Here is a 20,587-nt window from a genome sequence, read left to right as displayed (position 1 = left end):
CAGATGCTCATAGAAGAGACCAAGGCCACAGGGCCACTGTCCTGAGCAAGGTTAACTTCCCCCATCTGCCTGCAGGACTTAGACCTGGCTAGCGGGAGGCCAGGAGGGATCAGGCACTGGGTGAGGTCAGGAAGTTACGGAACTCAGAAGGGGTTAAGAGGACCGAAATTGGGACCAGTGTCCGACAGTCCAAATAACGCACCAGACTTAGCAACGGTCTTCTCGCCTACTGCCCAGAGCTTGGATAAGTGGGCATGTCTCCCTAGAACAGGAAGCTGAGGCCTGGAGAAGCCCAGAGAAAGGTCAGGTGGGGCAAAGAAAGCATGCTGGCCTCTTATTCTCTAGGTCAGCCGCCTCACACCAGACCCTCACTCACTCACTCAGCCTTAGCTTCCCCCAGAACTCTAGCTGGGCCTTGGCAGGAAGTCTCAGGACCCCACAGGGAACTCCCACCCAAGGTCCAGCCAATCAGAGCCTCATTCCTGCTAGGCCGCCCTGCCTAGAAGCCAGATCGGCCCACACCTCTCAGGCCACCCTATGCCTTCAATAGAAACAAGGTCCTTTGTCCCTCTGCCTACAGCTCTGGTAGCCCCCTCATGGTGGCAACAGCCCACCACCGGCCTGCCCTGCATCACCTCTACCCCAGGCAACAAGGAGGTCGACCCTACTGGCTCCTGAGCTGCTGTAGGGGGCGGGAGTCCCAGCAGAGAGGGCTTCAGGCGCAGCTGCCTCGGGCTTTCTCATTCGTGCTCAGACCCCACCATTGACGCAGGCCAGGGAGAATCCCCACTGGAGTGTTGGAAACCCAGGGGGTCAGATAGAAATGAAAACACATCACGTAGTTCAGCCGTTTATTGCCTTCCTGGGGCAGGTGAAGAGGGGGAAGAGGCGGCAGGAAAGAGGGGTGTCCTGGCTGAGCTGAGGCAGCTGACCCCTGAGTACGGACTCTCTCTTCTCAGAGCTGGTCCAAAAGGAGCAGGGGAGGGGGACTGAGGACAGACGAGCTGACACCACCTAGGGTGCCACCCCCTTGGGCCTCCCTCCAGCACCCCTGCTGGCTTGGTGGGTGGCAGAGGCGGAGTCCACCCTCCCTAATCACACCGGGGGTGGATCCTGGCTGAAGGGACTGAAGGTGAAGAAGATGGGCTGGTCGGGCATCAGGATGAGGTTGAACGTGGTGCCCACATCACAGAGATGTTGCATTTCAACTCGGAAGTTCTCCAGAATCTGAGAAAGAGGTGGTGGGCTTAGGGGAGAGATTCGAAGGGGCTCTCTCCCCTCTGGGGCCAGGCTCATTCACCTGTGGGTGTTGCCTGTCGAGTGGGACTCAAGGAGCTCTGAGGGGTCAACACAGCTCCTGTTCACCCGGCCCAGTGCGTGAAATACACCCTGGGTGCTTTGTCCCCTTGATTCGCCTTAGCTTTGACAAAACCTCGTCCCACCGCACACCCACCCTGTCACCACTTGGAGGGAATAGATGGCCAGGGGACACCCCTGGATAATAAGCAGATTAGCCCAAAAGAGGAGGCAGTAGTAGAGTAGCCCAAAATTGTGGGGGAGGAGGAGGGTAAGTCAGGGAAACCGATGTCCCCAGCCCTGTGCTCCCTAGGCTCTGGGCAGAAGTGGGAATAGGAGGGTCAGTGCCTTCCTTCAGGCCACAGCCAGCCCAGGCTGCCCCGATGTCCCCGACTGGACTCACGTGGATGAGGAAGAGGGTCATCTCAAGCTCAGCGATCCGCCGGCCCACGCACTGTCGCACACCCCAGCCAAAGCCCAGGTTCCGGAAGTGGATGAGGTTCTTGTCTTTACCCAGCCATCGGGTTGGGTCAAACTTGCTCGGATTGAAGAAGAAAGTGGGGTCCTGGCCCATGGCATAGGTGGACACCTGCACCAACGTCTGGGGACAAGGTGGGCAGAGGACTGGGTATAGGCCTCACAGCCTGGAGCATAACTCAGCTTCCTGCTCCCACCCTGACCCAGGCTGTCCAGCTTCCCGGCACAAGAGGCTGCCTGCTATGTGACCTTGAAAAAGGCCCCAGCCCTCCCTGAACCTCACCCATCCAGTGGGCCTGACCGGAAAACTCAAGGCCAGGGATGGCCCCAGGGATTGTCCTGCCCTTTGCTGAGCCCCAGAGGGCTCCCAAGACCCAGACAGCCCATGGGGTAACCTGGACGTGGGCAACCTTCCAGAGATCATCCCCCACTATGCCCAGTACCCCTGCCCTTGGCTCACACTTGGACTGTTGCTGCCAAGAACCCCAGCCGCCAGCTCCAGGAAGAAAGAGGGGACAGAAACCCCAATCACCACCATCTGTGTGCGACTGCAGTCCACCCCCAGCCTCCTCTGTCTGACTGGCAGAGCCGGCAGCCCGCCCGGCTGCCCTTACCTTGGCAGGAATCATGTAATTCCGAAGAACCAAGTCATTTTCAAGATACCGCTGCAGGGTCACAGAGATGGGGTGGATCCTGCCAGAAGAAACATTCAGGGCTGATGCCGCTGAGGCCCGGACACCCTGCATGGCGGCTCAGCCCCAGCCACCGCACCCCGGGGGGGGATTCTGGAGACAGGATCCCTACCCTTATTTCCTCCCTCCCCATTCCCAGCTGTCTCCCCCGGACTTCTTGCTGCCTGCCACCAATCCCCTCCCTTGTGCCCTGCCCAGGGATCTAGGGGATGAGGAGGGCAGGCAGGGAGGGGCGGGCTTACCTCAGTGTCTCCTTGATGCTAGCTTTGAGGAGCGGGACCAGCTGCAGCATCGCGCTCACATCTCCCTGGGCCTGGCGCCGGGCGGCCAGGACCTCCTCCCGCAGCATTTCCTGCACCCTCAAGCTGCGTGCCATCTCGTAGAGGTGCCACTGCAGAGTCATGGATGTCTGGCGGGGGGCAGAGGTGGGGGCGGGGGCGGAAGAGAAGGAGGACTTGTCACTCCTGGAACATTTAAACCTACGCTCAACTTTCATTTCCAAGCATCTCTGCCCACCCTCCTCCTCCTTGTATCCAGAGACCACCATCCACAAAAGCAAAACAAAATTCTGAAGGAGAAGGTCCAAAAAAGCCTTTCTCACCCCCCAGAGCAGAAATGTCTGGGCAGCGCTTGTCCCTGTCCTTGTCACCAGAGCCCATCTGTTTCCCCAGCCAGTGGAGTCAGCCATACAGCCAATGCCTTTTTCCAGAGGACCCCCGGAGGGCTTTGGAAGCTAAGTCCTACTTCTGTAAGGGTTGTCATCCCTAATGATGGCCGTTCCACCCCTCTCCCACTAGACCTTCCCCTAAACCTCAGCCTTTGGCTGTGGGAGCATAAAATAAAGTGAGGCCCAAAGATACTGAAACCAGAAGCGCCCGACCTTTCTCCCATAGGTGTTGCAGTTAGCATGGGCTTATCCCGAGACGAACCAGCTCTGCTGGGCATTAGGTGGAGGCAATGACCATTAGCCCTACGCTGGAGGTATGAGGGTCACTGGTCAAGCTCCACAGCCCCAGATTCTTCCATGGTAGGACCCTAGGTGGAAGCCGCCCTCCCTCTTACGGCCAGGACATGTCATCTTACTAGGGATCTTATTTTTGTCCAAGAGGTTTAGACACTCTCCTCCTTCCCTCCAGCAGGCACACTCGGGAAAAAAAGTGCCAGGTAGTCACCTCTCAGCTTAAAACCCTTATGTGGCCCCAGAAGCTCGTGCCTGACCCACAGGGTCCCCCAACACCTGCCCACCACTCCCAGCCCCACTGCTCCCCTCTCTCCGACATGCACCTCTCGCTCTAGCTGCACGGAGCTACGGAGCTACGCGCAGCTCCCAAAGCCCACAAGTCTTCCTCCTGCCGTTTCCTCTTTCTAGAATTCCCCTCCCTAAACCAGGAAGCAAGGATGTACTCTGTCTTTAAGACTCGGAGCAAATGTGTGCATTTGTCTTATTACCTCCAAGGTCTGACACACGAGTGGCTACTCAGGAGATACTTGTTTAATAAAGTAGTAAAGAATTTCCTGGCTGTGTGACCTTGACTAAGTGACTTGAACTCTCTGTGCCTCAGTTTCCTCAGCTAACACTGAGGGGTAATAGTAACGTATCTATCAGTGCCATCTGGGATTACTCAATGAGTTATTATGTGTGAAAAACTTAGACCCCTGACTGCCATGTAGGACAGGCTTCATAAATGCTACCCAAGGACCCCTGCTTTGGTGCAGGCGAGCAGTTTGGAAGATGTCTTCTACATTACTGACCATGTTTAAAATACGCTCAAAGGCTCATCAGCAGCCTGTCACATAGACCCACAGTCCTGTGTTAGAGCACAACACAAAGATGACACCTGGACAAGAAAGTTATTAACACGGGGGATTTGACACCTGCTTCTCCCTGGTCCAGAAACTCTCCTGCTCCTCTCTCCTCCTTGGCACTTGCCTGGCTATCGGGCCCTACAGCACAGTGACATGGTCCCTTGGGCGCGGGCTGCCTCCTTGTCACAGGATGGGTCATGTCCCCACAAAGCTCCTAGGTTGAAGTCCTAACCCCCACCCCCAGTACCTCACAATGGGACCGTATCAGGAGATAGGGCCCTTTGCAGAGCAAAGGTAAAATGAGGTCCTGGAGGGGGGGCGGTCCCTAATTAATAGGACTGGGATGCTTCTAAAGAAGAAGAGATTAGGCCACAGGCAGGCACACAGACTGTGTGAAGACACAGGGAGAAGACAGCCATCCACGAGCCACGGAGAGGCCCCAGAAGAAACCCGCCCCGCCATGGGGATCTGGGCTTCTAGCTCCAGAACTGCGAGAGAATAAAGTTCTGTTTTTTAAGGCGCCTGGGTGGCTCAGTGGGTTAAGCCCCCACCTTCGGCTCAGGTCATGATCTCAGGGTCCTGGGATCGAGTCCCGCATCAGGCTCTCTGCTAGTCAGGGAGCCTGCTTCCTCCATTCTCTCTCTGCCTGCCTCTCTGCCTACTTGTGATCTCGCTCTATCAAATAAATAAATAAAATCTTTAAAGTTCTGTTTTTTAATTCTGTTATGGCAGCGCCAGCACTGATAGCCCCTTCCTCTACAAGCCATAAGGGACCTTTGAGGTCTCTTGTATTCATCTTTATAGTCTCAGTGCCCAAATCCCAACTAATAACTAATAAACACTAAATAGTTAACCCTCACTCTCACAGCAGATGGTATTGGGAGAAGGGAGGTACACAGGCCAGATATTTTGTCATTCCAGAAGTTTCTGGGGTATCGTCCTGCCTGTGGAAAGGACCCGAGGGAGGCACCACAGAGCATGCCTTCAGGCGCTGGGGGTGCCAAGGGGGACTGAGGTCTGGAGTAGGGAGGATGGGAGACAATGAGAGCCCGGGGCAAATTCCACCGGCTCCCAGCTCTTCGGAGGGCCTGCCTGCCTTCCTGAATCCAGTGCTCTGTGTTCTCCACCTGTGACTGGAGGGCTTCTCCCTTCTCACTGTGTGACCCCATGCACAACCCCACCACCTCCACCTAGATGCTTCCTTCTCACAGGCAAAGAGAAAATGGTGGATCGGCCTCAAGGCGAGCTCCATGGGTGTTAGATGTGACCCCAGCCTTCTAGGAGATCAATATTTAAGAAATGCAGCCAGGAAAGGGAGACCCACCCCAGGCGATGGAGTGGACTGGCAGGGAAGGGGCCCAGGGCCCAAGAAGGGACAGGATGTGCTGAGGGCCACCTCACCGTGTCCACACCCCCGGCCAACATCTCTGTGATATTGGCCTTGACGTCCTCAAAGAGCAGCTTGTTATTTTTTAGGAGGCGGTGGAGGATACCCGGGTAATTGTTGACGTCTCTCTTCTGCCTCAGGTCCCAGTAGAAGTTCTGGGTGTAGATCTCGGCTGTGCAGGATGGGAAAAGAAATGAGCTCTGTGTGGGTGGGAGAGAAAGTGGGAGGCAGTACCAAGGGCTGAGGGTTCGGGGACCCAGCTTTCCAGCGGCCCCTTTGCTGAGCACACACACTCTGCTAAACCCTTCGTCACCATCTAATACCTGACCATGGCTCTCGGTGGTAAGTGATGCCATTCCCATTTTACAGATAAGGAAACAGAAGTCCAAAAGGCTAGTGATTTGCCCAAGGTCATGAGGTGTCAGGGGCAGTGTGGATTTGACTCCAGGTCTGGCCTCAGCACCACACCCCAGTCAACCTATTTCACCCTGCCTTACCGATCTCTCCCACCAAGCTGTCACCAAGCACAGCTGTGTCTGAAGCACTGGTCCTTAACCCTCTGGGGATCCTGGGCTCCTCTCAAAGAAAAGAGGAATGGCTCTGATCCTCTTTCTCCAGAAAAATCTAACCATCTCCAATAGCCAGGCTTTAGCCTTCCATGGCCAGGGGTTCCGGAAACTCCCCGCCTCCTGTGTCTGCCCACCAAAGGACAGGGGCTTCTTACCTCTCTCTCTCCCCACTCCCAGGCCTGGGTTTCCCACTCTCCAAGGTGGACAGGGCTCTCCTGACTCCCAGACCTGGCTACCCAGGATGCAGTCTTCACCTTTATTGAAAATCACATCCCATGCAGCCACATGGTCTCTCCAGGTCTTGGTCTTGAATAGACGGAACAGTTCCGGGGGGAAGGTGAGCATGGGCACGCTGGTATGGAACATCTGGTAGACAGCGTCGATGAATCGCTGGGCCTCAGGGTCCACTCTCTCCTCCAGCATCCCCAGACGCTCCCCAAACATGACGTTGGTGATGGCTGCAGAGGCGGGCAGAAGGGCCCCTTCTGAGGGCTGCAGCTCCCAGGAACCTCACCGCCACCCCCGCCAACACACAGGATCTCCCGTGCCCAACCTCAGGCTCTTTCATCAAGAAACTGAAGCCTGAGTCCCCAAAGGCTGAAATTGCAAGGCTGGTGACCACTCCGGTCCTTGAGAGGGGCACGTGGAAGATGTGTGGTGGGAAGCAGAGTCTCCAGCAGAGATGGGAAAGGGCACGGGAAGGGCTGAAATGGCTCCCCCCACCCCTCCCCCAGCACCCCGAGCACCCTCTGGGCTTTCTTCCTAGGAAGAGATACAGATTTCTCATCCATAATTGACCGAATTGGCTATTTCCTGAAACAGGTCAGACAGGAGACTAGGGAACACAGCCCTGGTAATAAGCCATTCACAGCCCAGAAGACACCTAGTGCCTACTAGGTCAGGAATTTGAATGTTGATTTCATACCAAACTCTGGGCATCCCAAATCTGCAGCGACCCCATGATCCCCATCAAGCCATGAGGCCTTCGCCCACACTGTTCCCTCTGCCCATACTGTCTGACCTCCTTACCCTATCTGTAAAACTCCTACACATCCTCAAATACCCAATTCAGATTAACCACCCAACCCTCCCTTCCCCTCCCAGACCCCGAAGGTCAATGTCCCAGGAGAGAGAGAGGTAGAGGATGGATCCAGCAGCTCATCCCAGAAGCCAATGCCAATACTTCTTCAGGGGTATTCTATGCTGGGTCTTCAGGTAGGAGGATGGGTTCTCCCACCCACAGGACCACTGCCAGGTAGACAAAAGCCCCTTACACTCAAAGGCGAAGCGAAACAGATCGTCACTGATGTCCCCTGAGAACTTTCCGGAGCCCTGCTGCTTGATGCGCCGGTGTAGGACTTTGACAAAGTCCTGAGACACTGGATCCAGCAGTGGAATGAAGTTCTTCATGGCCTCTGGGGCCATCACCTCCTGGTTCAGGACCAGCCGGTCTTTCTTCCAAGCTCCTGACTTCCTGAGAAAACACAGGCCCTCAGGCCCTGACGGTCACAGACCCCATGCCTGGCAAACACAGAGGGGGCTGACTCCGCTGAGCCATAGCTCAGAGCCGCACTCACTTCCACCCTCAATGCCCTGGGCCTCCCATCTCCCAGCTGTTGCCTGGCCTGGGGGAGGGGATAGGGAGAAAGAGGGCGAAGGAGAGCAAATCCCCCATCCCTCCTCCACTCTCTCTGCAGCTGCTGTGGCCAGGAGGTCCTATTCTTAGCACCTCTAAGTAACTTGCAAATCCTCTACTGTTTGCCTCCCTGCAGGCTTGCCTTCCCTTCCTCTGGACTAACGCTTAGCTCCTACCACTCCAGCGCCCCTCTAGGTCATGGTCTCACCTGCAGAGACACAACTGACCGATCTCTCCTCCTCCGCACCCCCAACGTGTCCCATTACTGACGCTGGTGGGGGACCTCAGGTGCCCTGAAGTGGGTTAGTGAGAAACTTCAGCTTAAACGGCCCACACTCGAAAATAGATCTGTGCAAAGCCCTCTTTGTAGTTTTAGGGCTTTGCTTGTTTATAAGGATGTTATTACAAACCCACCAGGCAACACGGAAACTAGAACTTGACAGTAGCTTAGATGCGCCCACCTGTAGCGACAGTACCTTAGAGGACCCGCAGCTCCTCCCACCTGCTGTCTCCCTGGCCCAGGGGACCGCCAGCCTGACTCCCTTGTTTGCTTTTGAATATGGTCTTATCCATCTTAAATAGTGTACTTGTTTTCAGCTTCTTAAAAAGGCTGTCATGATTTGCTTTTTCCACTGATTTTATATTTTTAAGTATCATCTGGATCGCTGCTGGTCACTGAGTCCATTCACTGTGACTGGCGTGGGCCCCCGCGCTCACTCATGCTCACTCCCGTTGGGCGTTTCGCTGGTTTCCTGGGCTTGGCTGCCAGAAGAGCACTGCCGCAAACATTCTAGCTCTCATTCCCCTTCCGTTCCCCGGAGGTCTATCCCTGAGCAGAGACTGCTGTCTGGTGGGGAGGGGAATATCCAAGTGCAGGAGGGAGTGTCCAGCCATTTTCTGAAACAACAGCGCCAGCCTTCACCACCACTAGCAAGCGACAAGTGCTCTCGTCTCTCTGTATCCTCAGCAACACCTGACATGCACATTTAAAATTTTTTTGAGCAATTTGGTAGAATGTGGTATCCGTTACTCTTAAGTACACTGACTTGTCTGCATTTCTTTTTGCCCCTGCAGACTCACGGTGGCGGGACCCTGCCCTACTTGTCACTGTACCCCAGAGCCTAGCGCATAGTAGGTGCTCAATAAGATGGGACTTAATGAGTGAGCCAATCAGTGAGAACTTCTCTGGGGCTTTACTTACTCATTACGATCTTCAACCTGAGCACTTCCCTGAAGGCTGGAGGTGTAGTTTATGAAGAGGGGAAGATGCCAGGAATTTGCCTAGAGGCCGCAGCCAGAAAAGGCAAGGCAAGCCTGGCCCAGCAGTGCCCCTGCCACAGCTCTCTGTCATCTCCCATCAGCCCCCGGGAGATGGCCCAAGACTCACTTCAACAGGACGCCAAGGGGTCTCTGGTAATACTGGTGATAGGCCACCCAGGGCGGGATGCAAAATCGTTCTGGTGTGGGACCCTCAGACTTAAAGAGGAGGGCCACGTCTTCAGGGTCGATGATATAAACCGATTCCACGCTGCCCAGCTTCTCCCTGGAGGAACGGATGAGAAGAGCTATGGCGGATTCCAGGAAAGCCAAGCAGGCCCTGGGCAGGACCGGTATTAGCGCCTCAGGTACTAGAGCATAGGGCAAATGGTCCTGAGAGTGGATCCCCATTCCACAGCCTCCTTGCTGTGTTACCTGAGGCAAACCGCTCACCTTCTCTGAGCCCCGGTTTCCTTTTCTCTAAAATAGGGATGCAGGGTTGCTGAAGGACCAGATGATAAAGTCTGTTTATGGGACCCTGTGAGGGCATTCTGCAAGTTCCAGCATTTGCTCCTCATCCCAGTAGCTGTTGTCCTACCAGGCCATGTCCCCAGGACCAGCACCCCCTCCTCCCACCCCCCTGCCCCCAAGGACCATCAAGTCCTCCCTTCCATGCTTCTCTTCCTACGTGTCCACACCCTCAGCACCCTCCCCCATGACACCCACTGCAGAGCTCAGAAACAGCTTGGTCACTCGCCCCTGGAGTGGCTCACTGTAGATGGCTTGGTTGGCAGTCCACGCACCCCGCCAGCCAATCCCTTCTAGGCTCTAGGACGGAAATGCTGGGAATGGCCACCCTGCCTCTCCTTGGATTCCAATAAGCCAATTTGCCTCTATTCAAACAAAACCACAGTAAAGCCTCAGGCCTCGAGGACAGATACATGTCACAAAGCACTTTGTAGACGGTCTCTGTGGAAATGTCAGAAAAGTCCACTTCTCGTGTGCTTCTGCCTTTTACGTAAGAAAGTTAATTCAAGATACATATAAGGCAAAATGTAAAAACATACAGGTATAAACCAAGTTCTCTCCCCTCCCCCTTCCTCAAAGGGAGGGAGGAAGGGAGGGAAGGAGGGAGGAGTGAGGAGGAGAGGAAAGGAGGGGAGAGGAGAAGAGAGAGGAGAGGAAGAGGGGAATGGAGAGGAGAGGGGAGGGGAGGGGAGGAGGGAGAGGGAGAGTGCTCTTTAACCACTGACCCATTAAGCCCCAGCCTACCTTCCCAAGTCTCCTTGGGCCTCATCCATGGCCTCCCAGAAGATTCCCTCAGTGTTTTTCCAAGTGTCCTAACACCACTATCTCCATCCCCCCACCCAGCTCAGCAAAATCCTTGAACGGCTATTATTACTACCAATTCCAACTCTGGGAATCTAGCCCAAGGCAGTGATCTGCTGTGTGAGATGGATAAACAAGTTGTCTAATAGCAAAATATCCCAGAGCAGGCTAGATGTCCACTTTACAGGGCTGGCTTCAATCAAAGGGCTTATCCACACTACGGACTACTGTGCTGCCTTTTAAAAATCATATTAAAGAGCAAAAAGAGGGGGCACCTGGGTGGCTCAGTGGGTTAAAGCCTCTGCCTTCGGCTCAGGTCATGGTCTCAGGGTCCTGGGATCGAGCCCCGCATTGGGTTCTCTCTGCTCAGCGGGAAGCCTACTTCCCCCTCTCTCTCTGCCTGCCTCTCTACTTGTGATCTCTCTCTGTCAAATAAATAAATAAAATCTTTTAAAAAAAAAAAAAAAAGCAAAAAGAGGAAAGAAGTCATCTAGATGTCCTTGTGGGACCCCGCCAAACAGCATACCTCATATATTCACATTCTCTATGCTACATAAATATTATCAACATCGAGATTCCATCTGACTGCAATTTCCATTTACACTTGCCCATATTTTTTCTGAATTGTTTAATCACAAGTATTCAGAAGTTTATAATTTCTGAGCCATGAACACTGACACTGAACTAGGAGTCAGACAGTTAGGGTTCCGAAAGTAGCCCTGGCTTTGCCCTGATGAGCTATGTGACCTTGGCAAGACCCCTCTCCTTCCCGGCCTCAGTTTCTCCATCTGTAAAATGTGAGTAGTGAACATCAAATTCAAGGACGTGACAAGAGGCTCAGACGATAGTGACTCAGAAAACAGAAAGGGGCTTGATAAAAGAAGGAGTTCCTACCAGAGGGAGAGGAAGCAGGGGAAGAGGAGGAGGAAAGAAGGAAGAGGAAGGAAGGAGAAGAAAGCAGGGATAACAGACCATCTCCCGGAAGTGAGAAACCACCATCTTCCAAACCTGGCACTCAGCCCGGGGGCTCCCTGCCTCCAACCAGCTGTAGGAAAGACACTTCGGACTTCCAAAGGGTTTGTGGGAGGGAGAAGGAAGAAGAATGACCAGCTGGACCCTTAGGAAACATGCCTGCCCTCCCACCCCAAGCCCACTAACAAGCCAGCCAACATAGCCCACCAGTGCCCTTTCCCCACCTTGACCCTTTCACTTAAAGTAAAACACACTGTCCCTCCTGGTGTCCCTTCCCTGCCCCCAGCTGACACCTCCACCATCCCTTACCCCTTAAGTGTCCCCTCAGAACAGAACCCAAGTATGGCTTGAAGCTTGAGCACCTGAGACACCGCCCCCCCGCCCTCAGACCGCCGCCCCACTCAGAGGCTAAATGACCTTTCTGCGTCCTTCCTCCCGGCAGAAATCAAGGCAGATGCTTGGAAAGTTGGAGCTCTAGCCAGGCTGAGTGGAGGGGACAAAATCAGCTGTTCCAGATCTGCCTGGGGCTGAGAAGAGAGGCCAGCATCTCAGCGGGACAGGGATCTAGCTGGGCGACAGGGGCAAGTATGCCCACCCCTCTGGGCCTCAGTTGCCTCTGACAGTGGGGGTGACAACTTTACCTTCCAAGGTGTCTAGAGGATAATGGCTGTAGGGAGACAGTGAATAGAGCCTCCCCCACCTCCCCCCCAGGAAAGCTTCAGAGGGTGTAGGTCCTGAGCAGCAGTGAGGCCTCGGGGCTGGGAACAGAACTCACTCTCTGGGAAGGCTTCTTCCTTCTGCCACCATCCTCAGGCATGAGAGAAATCAAGTCAGCAGTAGATAAGAGCAGGGGCACCTGGGTGGCACAGTCAGCTAAGTGTCCGACTCTTGATTTTGGCTCAGGTCGTGATCTCAGGGTTGTGAGATCGAGCCCCATGTCGTGCTCCATGCTGGGGACGGAGCCTGCTTAGAATTCTCCAACTCTGCCCCTACCCACCCTCTTTAAAAAAAAAAAGTAGACAAGAGGCTGGAATGGAGGGCCGAACCTTTGGGGAAGCCGAGTCCAGCAAGGCTTCCCAGGCCCCTCTACCTCCCTATCCCACCAGCCCCACACTGCCAGGCTTACCTATAAATGGGACCATACTTCTGGAAGTTCTGGACCTGGTGGTAGTGGATTTTCTGTGAACCCATCTCCCTCCAGAAATTGTACAGATTTAGCCAGCCATTGTTTCCAGGGGTGGGGATCTCACTGAAGGGGCGAGGAATCTGAGTGGAGATACTGGCCCCCTCCCCAGTGGGCATCCTGGGATGCCCCAGACCCTCCCGCATGGCACTCAGGACGGGCGGGCAGCCTTTGACCAGGACTGAGCGAAGAGGAAGCCCCTTGGCCAGCATGCTGTCCCCACGGCGGCTGCAACCCCTGCTCGGCTCACACTGCAGCGGGACTGCCAGGGTGACTCCGGCCCTGGACCCCCAAGGTCCAGCTTATAAGCACCAGCTCAAGGCTAAGTGAGCTGACAAAGCGGTCCACCTCCCTCCTTCTCCTATTGGCTCCAGCCCACACACAGCCCCTCCCAGACTTGGGGTGCCAAGGCTCCGACTGGGATTTCTGCCACCAGAGAGACTTCCCAAAGCACAAGGAGACACCCCCCCAATCTGTGTCCTTACTGTCAGCCCCAGCAGGCCCCTGAAGTGGTCAGTGTTGGGGTCCGTTATCAAAGGAGCGAGACTAATACAAATTGAAAGTAAGGCAAAGTTTTATTTTTATGCCAGGCATCAGAAGTCAGCCTGATCGGCCAGGGCCGCCTCCAAAGAGGGTGACCCCGTCCCGATCTCACAGGCTGGTTTTATAGGGCATAACTTCAGACCCAAGTTACATGGCTTCTATTGTTAAGGCATTTACTCCCGGAATCAACACCCGGAACCAATACCAGGAACTACTGGGGCGTTTATTACTGGAATGAAGTCTTTAGATGTAAACAACAATATGGCTACCCAGGTAATATGGAGTCACTCTGGCTAAGCAGGCCCTAATAGTTAAACAGGTTTTAACATTAAATTGGCCCTAACAGTCAGGTTTGTGCCTTTCCTCCTGCTTCCGCCTACAGTGGGACCCAGCCGCTGGCAGACATCCTTGAGAACGGGCGGACACCCTGGGGTTAGGGGTGCTTATAAGGGGCCCAAAAGGAGGTGAGAGCCACCATGCAGCTCTCGGGCAGCCCTTTCTTATAATAGATGATAGATACATAGATACATAGATACGTAGATATAGTGACAGATTATTATAAGCTGTTTTTAAACAGTTCCCCTATGTTTTAAAATTTAAATTCAATTAACATATAATGTATTATTGGTTTCAGAGGTCTAGTGATTCATCAGTCTTGCATAACACCTAGTGCTCATTATATCACGTGTCCTCCTTAATGTCCACACCCAGTTATCCAGCAACCCTCAGTTTGAGAGTTTCAGAGTCTCTTAAGGTTTGTCTCCCTCTCTGGTTTCCTCCTGTTTTATTTTTTCCTCTCTTCCCCTATGATCCTGTTTTGGTTCTAAATTCCACACATCAGTGAGATCATATGATAATTGTCTTTCTCTGATTGACTTACTTCACTTAGCATAATACCCTCTAATTCCATCCACGTCATTGTAAATGGTAAGATTTCACTTTTTGATGGCTGAGTAATATTCCATTGTATATATGAACCACATCTTCTTTATCCATTCACCTGTCAGTAGACATCTAGGCTCTTCCCATAGTTTGGCTATTGTGGACATTGCTGCTGTGAACATTGGGGTGCACCTGTCCCTTCAGATCACTACATTTGTTTCTTTGGGGTAAATACCCAGCAGTGCAATTGCTGGGGCATAGGGTCAGTTCTCCAATTTTTAAAGTTCTACTTTTTCTGCTTGGAAAAAAAAAAAAAAAAAAACACAAAGCCTGTATTTTCTGAAAATGTTGTAAGTGGCAAGAATTGTTATCATTATTTTTTAAAATACTACTATTAAGAAATAAACTAAATTACAGTCAAGGTTGCTCATTGTAGAACACTAAGGAAAAGGAACAAGAAAAATCAAAATCTCCCAAGCCTCTAACACTGAGTGAAAGAACCCGGCAGAAGGGCAGGTGCTGTGGGACTCCACCCCCAGTGAAGTGGGAGAATTGGGGAAATGAGCATGTGGTGTTAGACCCCCTCTTGGGGTGCAGGGGCTCGTTAGGTGTCCGACTCTTGATTTCAGCTCAGGTCATGATCTCAGGGTCCTGGGCTGGAGCCCCATGTTGAGCCCAGCGGGGAGTCTGCTCAGGCGCTTTCCCTTTGCCCTTCTCCCCAACACACGTGCTCTCTCTCTCAAATAAATAAATAAATCTTTTTTTTTTTTTTTTTAATCTCCTCCATGTCTTTAAAAAAAAAAGAAAGAAAGAAAATTATCGTTTCTCTTGTGCGGTAATGACCAGGGCAGGGCATGAGAGAACTGCTGGAGTGCTGGAAAAGCTCTCTGTCTTGACCTGTGTATTTACATATGTAAAAATTCACCCGACCTATACATTTGTAATATTTGCATTTTATGGAATATAAGTTACTGCAATAAAAATGTAAAAAAAAACAACAACAACAAAAACCCTTTCTAACAGACTCTTTTACCTATAAAAAAAAACAATGGGCCTTTCCAAAAAGGACACAGCCTCACCAGGTAGGCATTAAACCCAGCTCAAGCTCCGGGGTCACTTCCTCTCCCTAAGGTAAGGGGGAAGGAGAAGGAAGTCCCCTGGGTCAAGGGAAAGCAAATAGTCACTAGGGGCAGGGCACGCCCCTCCAGCCCCCCCCCCCAAACCCCCCATCCCCCCCGCCCCGCCCCAGGCAGCCTTGGTCCCCAGAAGCTGTATGGGTCACTGCCCCCTGGCTGGGAAGGGGCAGCAGTTCGCCCAGTGGGTCCCAGCAAGGGTGACAGCCACACCCAAACCTCTGTCCGCTGGCCCAGGCGGCAGCCAGTGGCCTCTCCCTATATATGGGGCCGGTGAAAGTGGTCCCAGCTTCCATCAAAACCTGCTGGACATCCAGGGGGGGCTGCCCAGACACAAATGCTCCCAGACTGAGTTTTTTGAAGACTCTCTCACTGAGGACTCTATACTCCTCCTCAAGGCAGAAACCGGAAACTCTCTTTTCCAGCGTCACTTGGGTTAGGAAAGCAGGCAGATAGCTGGGGCTCCCCCAATCTGAGCCCCCTCAGGAAATTTTGGTTGAGAAGGCAGAGGCAGTAAGAGGCGAGCGCCATGTGAAGCCCACTGTGGCATGTGTGGGGGCGGGGGCCAGCTGCAGCAGGGGACACCAGGGGGTGGGGGCACTGGCATGTGATTCAGGTGACGGTCCTGGCCCCTTGGTATCCAAGCTTGATTATCCACCTTCCCGGAGATCTTGTCAACCACACAATGTCTCCTGATAAACCCTTCCCTGGGAAGTATTAGCTGGAATGAATTCTGTTGTTGATGACATGCGACTCCGAATGATACAAGAGTAAACAATCACGTTGCTAAAAATCTGTCACATGCCTGCATTTCAAACCTAAATTAACCAAGTCGAATGATTTTGAAACATCCTACTTTTAATTTATGCCCCCATACAGGCTTGAACTCATTAAGGGGACATTCTGGGAACAAAAGAGACAAAGTCTCATGACAAAGTCATGTTCTGTGGAAAGAGGGCAGCTGAGGATTGTTACGAGGACCACCAACACTAGAGCCCAGGACTACACCATCCTGAGATAAACACAAACCCTGGTTAAAAACATGTTCTTATATTTCCTTCCAATCCTTTCCAAGTGGATTCTTTTTTTTTTTTTTAAGATTTTATTTATTTATTTGACAGAGACAGAGATCACAAGTAGGCAGAGAGAGGGGAAAGGAAAGCAGGCTCCTCATTGAGCAGAGAACCCGATGTGGGGCTCGATCCCAGGACCCTGAGATTATGACCTGAGCCAAAGGCAGAGGCTTAACCCACTGAGCCACCCAGGCACCCCTCAAGTGAATTCTTTTCTGTTGTCTTCTTTCTTTCTCTGAGGGGTTGAAATTTTATTTTTATTTCAATGTATAGTTTACCCCCAATAATCTATAGAGTGGCTTAAAAACTCAATTAGCACCTGTACAAGTCTGGGTTCAGCCAGAGAAGCAGAACAAGAGGGAGGGGCGTGAGGGATGGCTTGTGCAACGCCGGGCCGGCTGGATGAGTGTGAAGTCCACCAGCACCTGTCAGAAGGGCAGGCTGGACGCTTGGCACCAGTGGAAGCCACAGCCCACAGGTGTGATTTCTTCTCCTTCCGGGGACTCTCAGCTCTGCTCCTGAGGCCCTTGGACAGGTTGAAGCAGACCCACCAGATTGTCTAGGATAACATTCTTTACTTCAAATCAACTAATTATGGATTCAAATCACATCTACAAACTGCCTTCCCAGCAACACCCAGCTCAGTGTTTGAACAACGGAGGCCTGGAGCCTGGCGATGCCAATGTCTCCAAATGAACATCACATTACTACTAAGCTTATAAGGAAAAATCGCAATCCTCTACTCCAGCCCTCCCAACTCTTGATACCACTTCCCAGAGGGGAATGAAACTCTCTTGACATAATCAAACTCATCAGGTTCCCATCCCTCTCCACTTCTTCTTGGAAGCCTTCCTCCTGGAGCCTGACATGCACTTGCTTTCCCCCATCCATGCTGCTCATCTCTGATCCCCATGAGAGCTACCTTCCAGGGACCTCTCCCTCTGCCCTCTGAGCCTCCCCCCTTCCCCACCACAAATGCTCTCTCTCTAAAAAAGAAGAAGAAAGGAGTGCATGAAAAGTACTATGTTAAGACCTTGCTTACCTAACAGTGTCTTTATTCTGCCCTCACAGATGGAGAGTTCAGCTGGAGATAGAATTCTAGGTTGGGAATAATTTTTGTTAAAGATTTATTTATTCATTTGAGGGACGGAGGGGCAGAGGGGGAGATCATCTCAAGCAGACTCCCCGCTGAGTGTAGAGCCTGACTTGGGGCTCAGTCTCACAACCCTGGGATCAAAGACCTGAGCTGAAACCAAGAGTCAGATGCTCAACTGACTGAGCCCCCCAGGAGGCCCTAGGTTGGGAATAATTTTCGATTTAAAAAATAATAATAATATTTGAAAGCAGAGCTCCATGATCTTCCACTTTGTGGAACCTCCGTTGAGAAATCCAAAGGCTTTCTGATCACTGAACACTTCCTTGCATTCATCCTCCCCGCCGCTGCCTCCCTCCTCCTGCCCTCCGGTCCCTCTTGGGACCTGCTCTGCCTTTTGGCTGGCTCAAATTTCACGATGCCAGCTTGCCATATCAGTTCTTGGGCTGGGTGTTTGGTAAGCCCTCTCATCCGGAAACTCAAGTCTTCACATTTCTGGACACTCTTTTTGTACAATGTATTTCGTAGTTTCTCCCTCTGCTTCCTTTTCTCTCCATTTCTGGAACTCCTATTCATCTAGGAACCTCATGAATCTATTTGGTGCTAATTTTTTTTTCTTTTTCTTTTTTTTAATTAACATATAATGTATTATTTGCCCCAGGGGTACAGGTCTGTGAATTGCCAGGGTTACACACCTCACAGCACTCACCATAGCACATACCATCCCCAATGTCCATAAGCCAACCCCCTTTCCATGTCCCCTCCCCTGCTCCCCCGCAACCCTCAGTTTGTTTTGTGAGATTAAGAGTCTCTTATGGTTTGTCTCCCTCCCTATCCCGTCTTGTTTCATTTCTGATTTTTTTTTCTTAATCTCCCACATTACATTGTCTTCTCATCCCACCTAGTGAGAGATTCCCTACTTCCACTTCTAAACTCTCTATAGAAATTTTTGTTTCCACGGTTTTTCTTTTTTAATGTCCTCAGGCCCCTTCCTATATCTGGATATGGACATAATATAGACGTAATGGCACTTCAAGCCTCTCCAAGATATTAATCATACTGTTGTTTAGTTGTTTGGGTTCTTTGGGTGTTTTTGTCTGTTTTCTTTTGCTCTCTCTGTTGTCCCTGTTTCTCTGAGTTCCTTTTTCTGTTTGTTTTGATTCATGCCTTTCATGTTGGAAGTTTCCTCAGGTCGGGACACCTGGGTGGCTAAGTCACTGGGCGTCTGCCTTCTGCTCAGATCATGATCCCAGGGTCCTGGGATCGAGCCCTGCATCAGGCTCCCTGCTCATTGGGAAGCCTGCTTCTCCCACTCCCCCTGCTTGTGTTCCCTCTCTCACTGTGTCTCTGTATGTCAAATAAATAAATAAAATCTTAAAAAAAAAAAGAGAGAGAGAGAGAGAGAGAGAGAAAAGAAAATACCCTTTAAAAAAGAAGAAGAAGGGGCGCCTGGGTGGCTCAGTGGGTTAAAGCCTCTGCCTTCAGCTCAGGTCATGATCCCAGGGTCCTGGTATCGAGCCCCCATCGGGCTTTCTGCTCAGCAGGGAGCCTCCTTCTTCCTCTCTCTCTCTGCCTGCCTCTCTGCCTACTTGTGATCTGTCTGTCAAATAAATAAATAAAATCTTTAAAAGAAATAAAAAAAATAAAAAAGAAGAAGAAGAAGTTTCCTTAAGTGTCTACAGATTTGGGGCAGTTCACTAGACATCATGCCAAATTATAGAGTCAAAACCCAAGAGGCTGGCTAGCTTGGAGCATATTGGGGACTTGTCCAGCTATTGGAGCAGTGCAGGGTTTCCCCAGGGAGGACTCTGACAGATCTCCAAGGTCAGCAGCTACCTGACTTTCCACATCAGCTGCTCATCTTCCCTGAGGAACAGTCTTGTACATTTTCAGTATGGGACCCCTCACTTGCCTTGCTGTGGCTGACATCCCCAGGGCCAGAGCCTTCCTGGTTCAGTGAATCCAGAGAGCAGACCTCACCACATTGACCCAGAATCCCTCCAGGTGGTCTGTGCACACAGCCAAGGTCATGGTGTTCACACAATTTTGTGCCCTACTGCGTTTTCACCCAGATTGTCATAAGCATTTTCCTTATTATGAAATGTTCCAAACTGTCTTTTGGAAAAAACCTCATCATATTCTGTGATTGTGCTTATCTGTGCCTTATTCTTTCACATTCAAAACTCTAAGGTTCAGAGGTCACCTTGGTTGCTTAGGAAGGGCCAGACCATGCCAGGTAACAACCAAGGGGGGGTGGATGTTATTGATATATTCCCACACCTGCAGCATTCCACATCTCTACTCCAGGCACTAGGCTAGGGGATGGCACAGAGGGGAGGGACACGCGGGCCCTGGCCTCGGGGAGGGCACAGTCCAGGGAAGCAGCATGAAATCAAAGGCACTAGAAGGCTTCCGGCCTCTGCAGAGAAGGATGAAGTGGGATTTGTGGGTTGGGGCTCAGTGGTCTCTACGGGTGGGGAGCAGGAGAAGATGGGAATCCTTCGAGGACAAAGGAGGAGCACTTCCAGAAGGCAGGCAAGGACCAGGGAAGGGCCAAATTTCAAGATGAGAGCAGATAAGCTTATGAAAGCCTACAGAGGGAGAGGCCATGGGGCTGGGTCAGCCAGTGTGGCCCTTCTCACTCCCGCAAGCTTCCATGCCGTCTGGCCCTGTGCACTGAACTGTTCTACCCCCGCAGCCGGCTGGTCTCTAGCCTGTGCCCTCCTCCCCGAAGCAGTTGTGGAAGGAGCAATTCCAGAGAGGAAATGAGACACTGAACAGGAGGAGTTAGATGGCAGCCTGGAAGGAACCCAGCCTCTTACTAGTTGGAGGTCCTGAGACACTGATGTGTCTTCTCTGAGAGTTCCCCTCTGCACCGTGAGTTACCCAAGACGTCCCTGGAAGTCAGAGGACACTGTCCTTGGAACCCTGTGCAGGGACCTTATACTCCATGGATCATGGTTCTGGACATCCCCCCGGAGGAGCACAGGGAAGGGGGGAAGGAACCTGGACAGTACCCAGATGGGACAGACAGGTCGAGTCAGGATGCCTTGTATTTCCCTCTTCCTGGGCAAAATCAGGGGGACCTGTGCAGGGAGAAGGAGAAGCCAGGTAGGAGGCAGGGCTAGGAGAGCACGTGAACAAGCCCAGAACCTGGATGGAGGGGACTGAGGGAGTGGGGGCAAGGCCAGTGGGTACAGGAGGACAATCAGCTCCACAGAAAGTTCTTTCTGGGTCACGCTATGCCTGGCGATGATGG

General features: G+C 52.2%; 1 protein-coding gene across 1 annotated transcript; it reads right to left on the bottom strand.

Moving 5' to 3' along the window:
- Positions 1-837: 837 nt before the first annotated feature.
- On the bottom strand, positions 838-12,821 carry LOC111153362 (cholesterol side-chain cleavage enzyme, mitochondrial). Its single transcript, XM_022512354.1, has 9 exons — positions 12,548-12,821; positions 9,251-9,406; positions 7,502-7,701; positions 6,482-6,685; positions 5,673-5,830; positions 2,708-2,874; positions 2,388-2,466; positions 1,700-1,897; positions 838-1,227 (listed from the first exon to the last, which is right to left on the bottom strand). The coding sequence occupies exons 1-9, from the start codon at positions 12,814-12,816 to the stop codon at positions 1,096-1,098; spliced, it is 1,563 nt and encodes a 520-aa protein (XP_022368062.1). The 5' UTR covers positions 12,817-12,821; the 3' UTR covers positions 838-1,095.
- Positions 12,822-20,587: the final 7,766 nt, after the last annotated feature.

Source organism: Enhydra lutris, unplaced genomic scaffold (genome assembly GCF_002288905.1).
Source record: "Enhydra lutris kenyoni isolate GAN:26980312 unplaced genomic scaffold, ASM228890v2 scaffoldscaffold31, whole genome shotgun sequence".
NCBI classification, from domain to species: domain Eukaryota; kingdom Metazoa; phylum Chordata; class Mammalia; order Carnivora; family Mustelidae; genus Enhydra; species Enhydra lutris.
The sequence above is the reverse complement of the archived record's forward strand: the minus strand, read 5'-3'. Positions and strand labels throughout refer to the sequence as shown.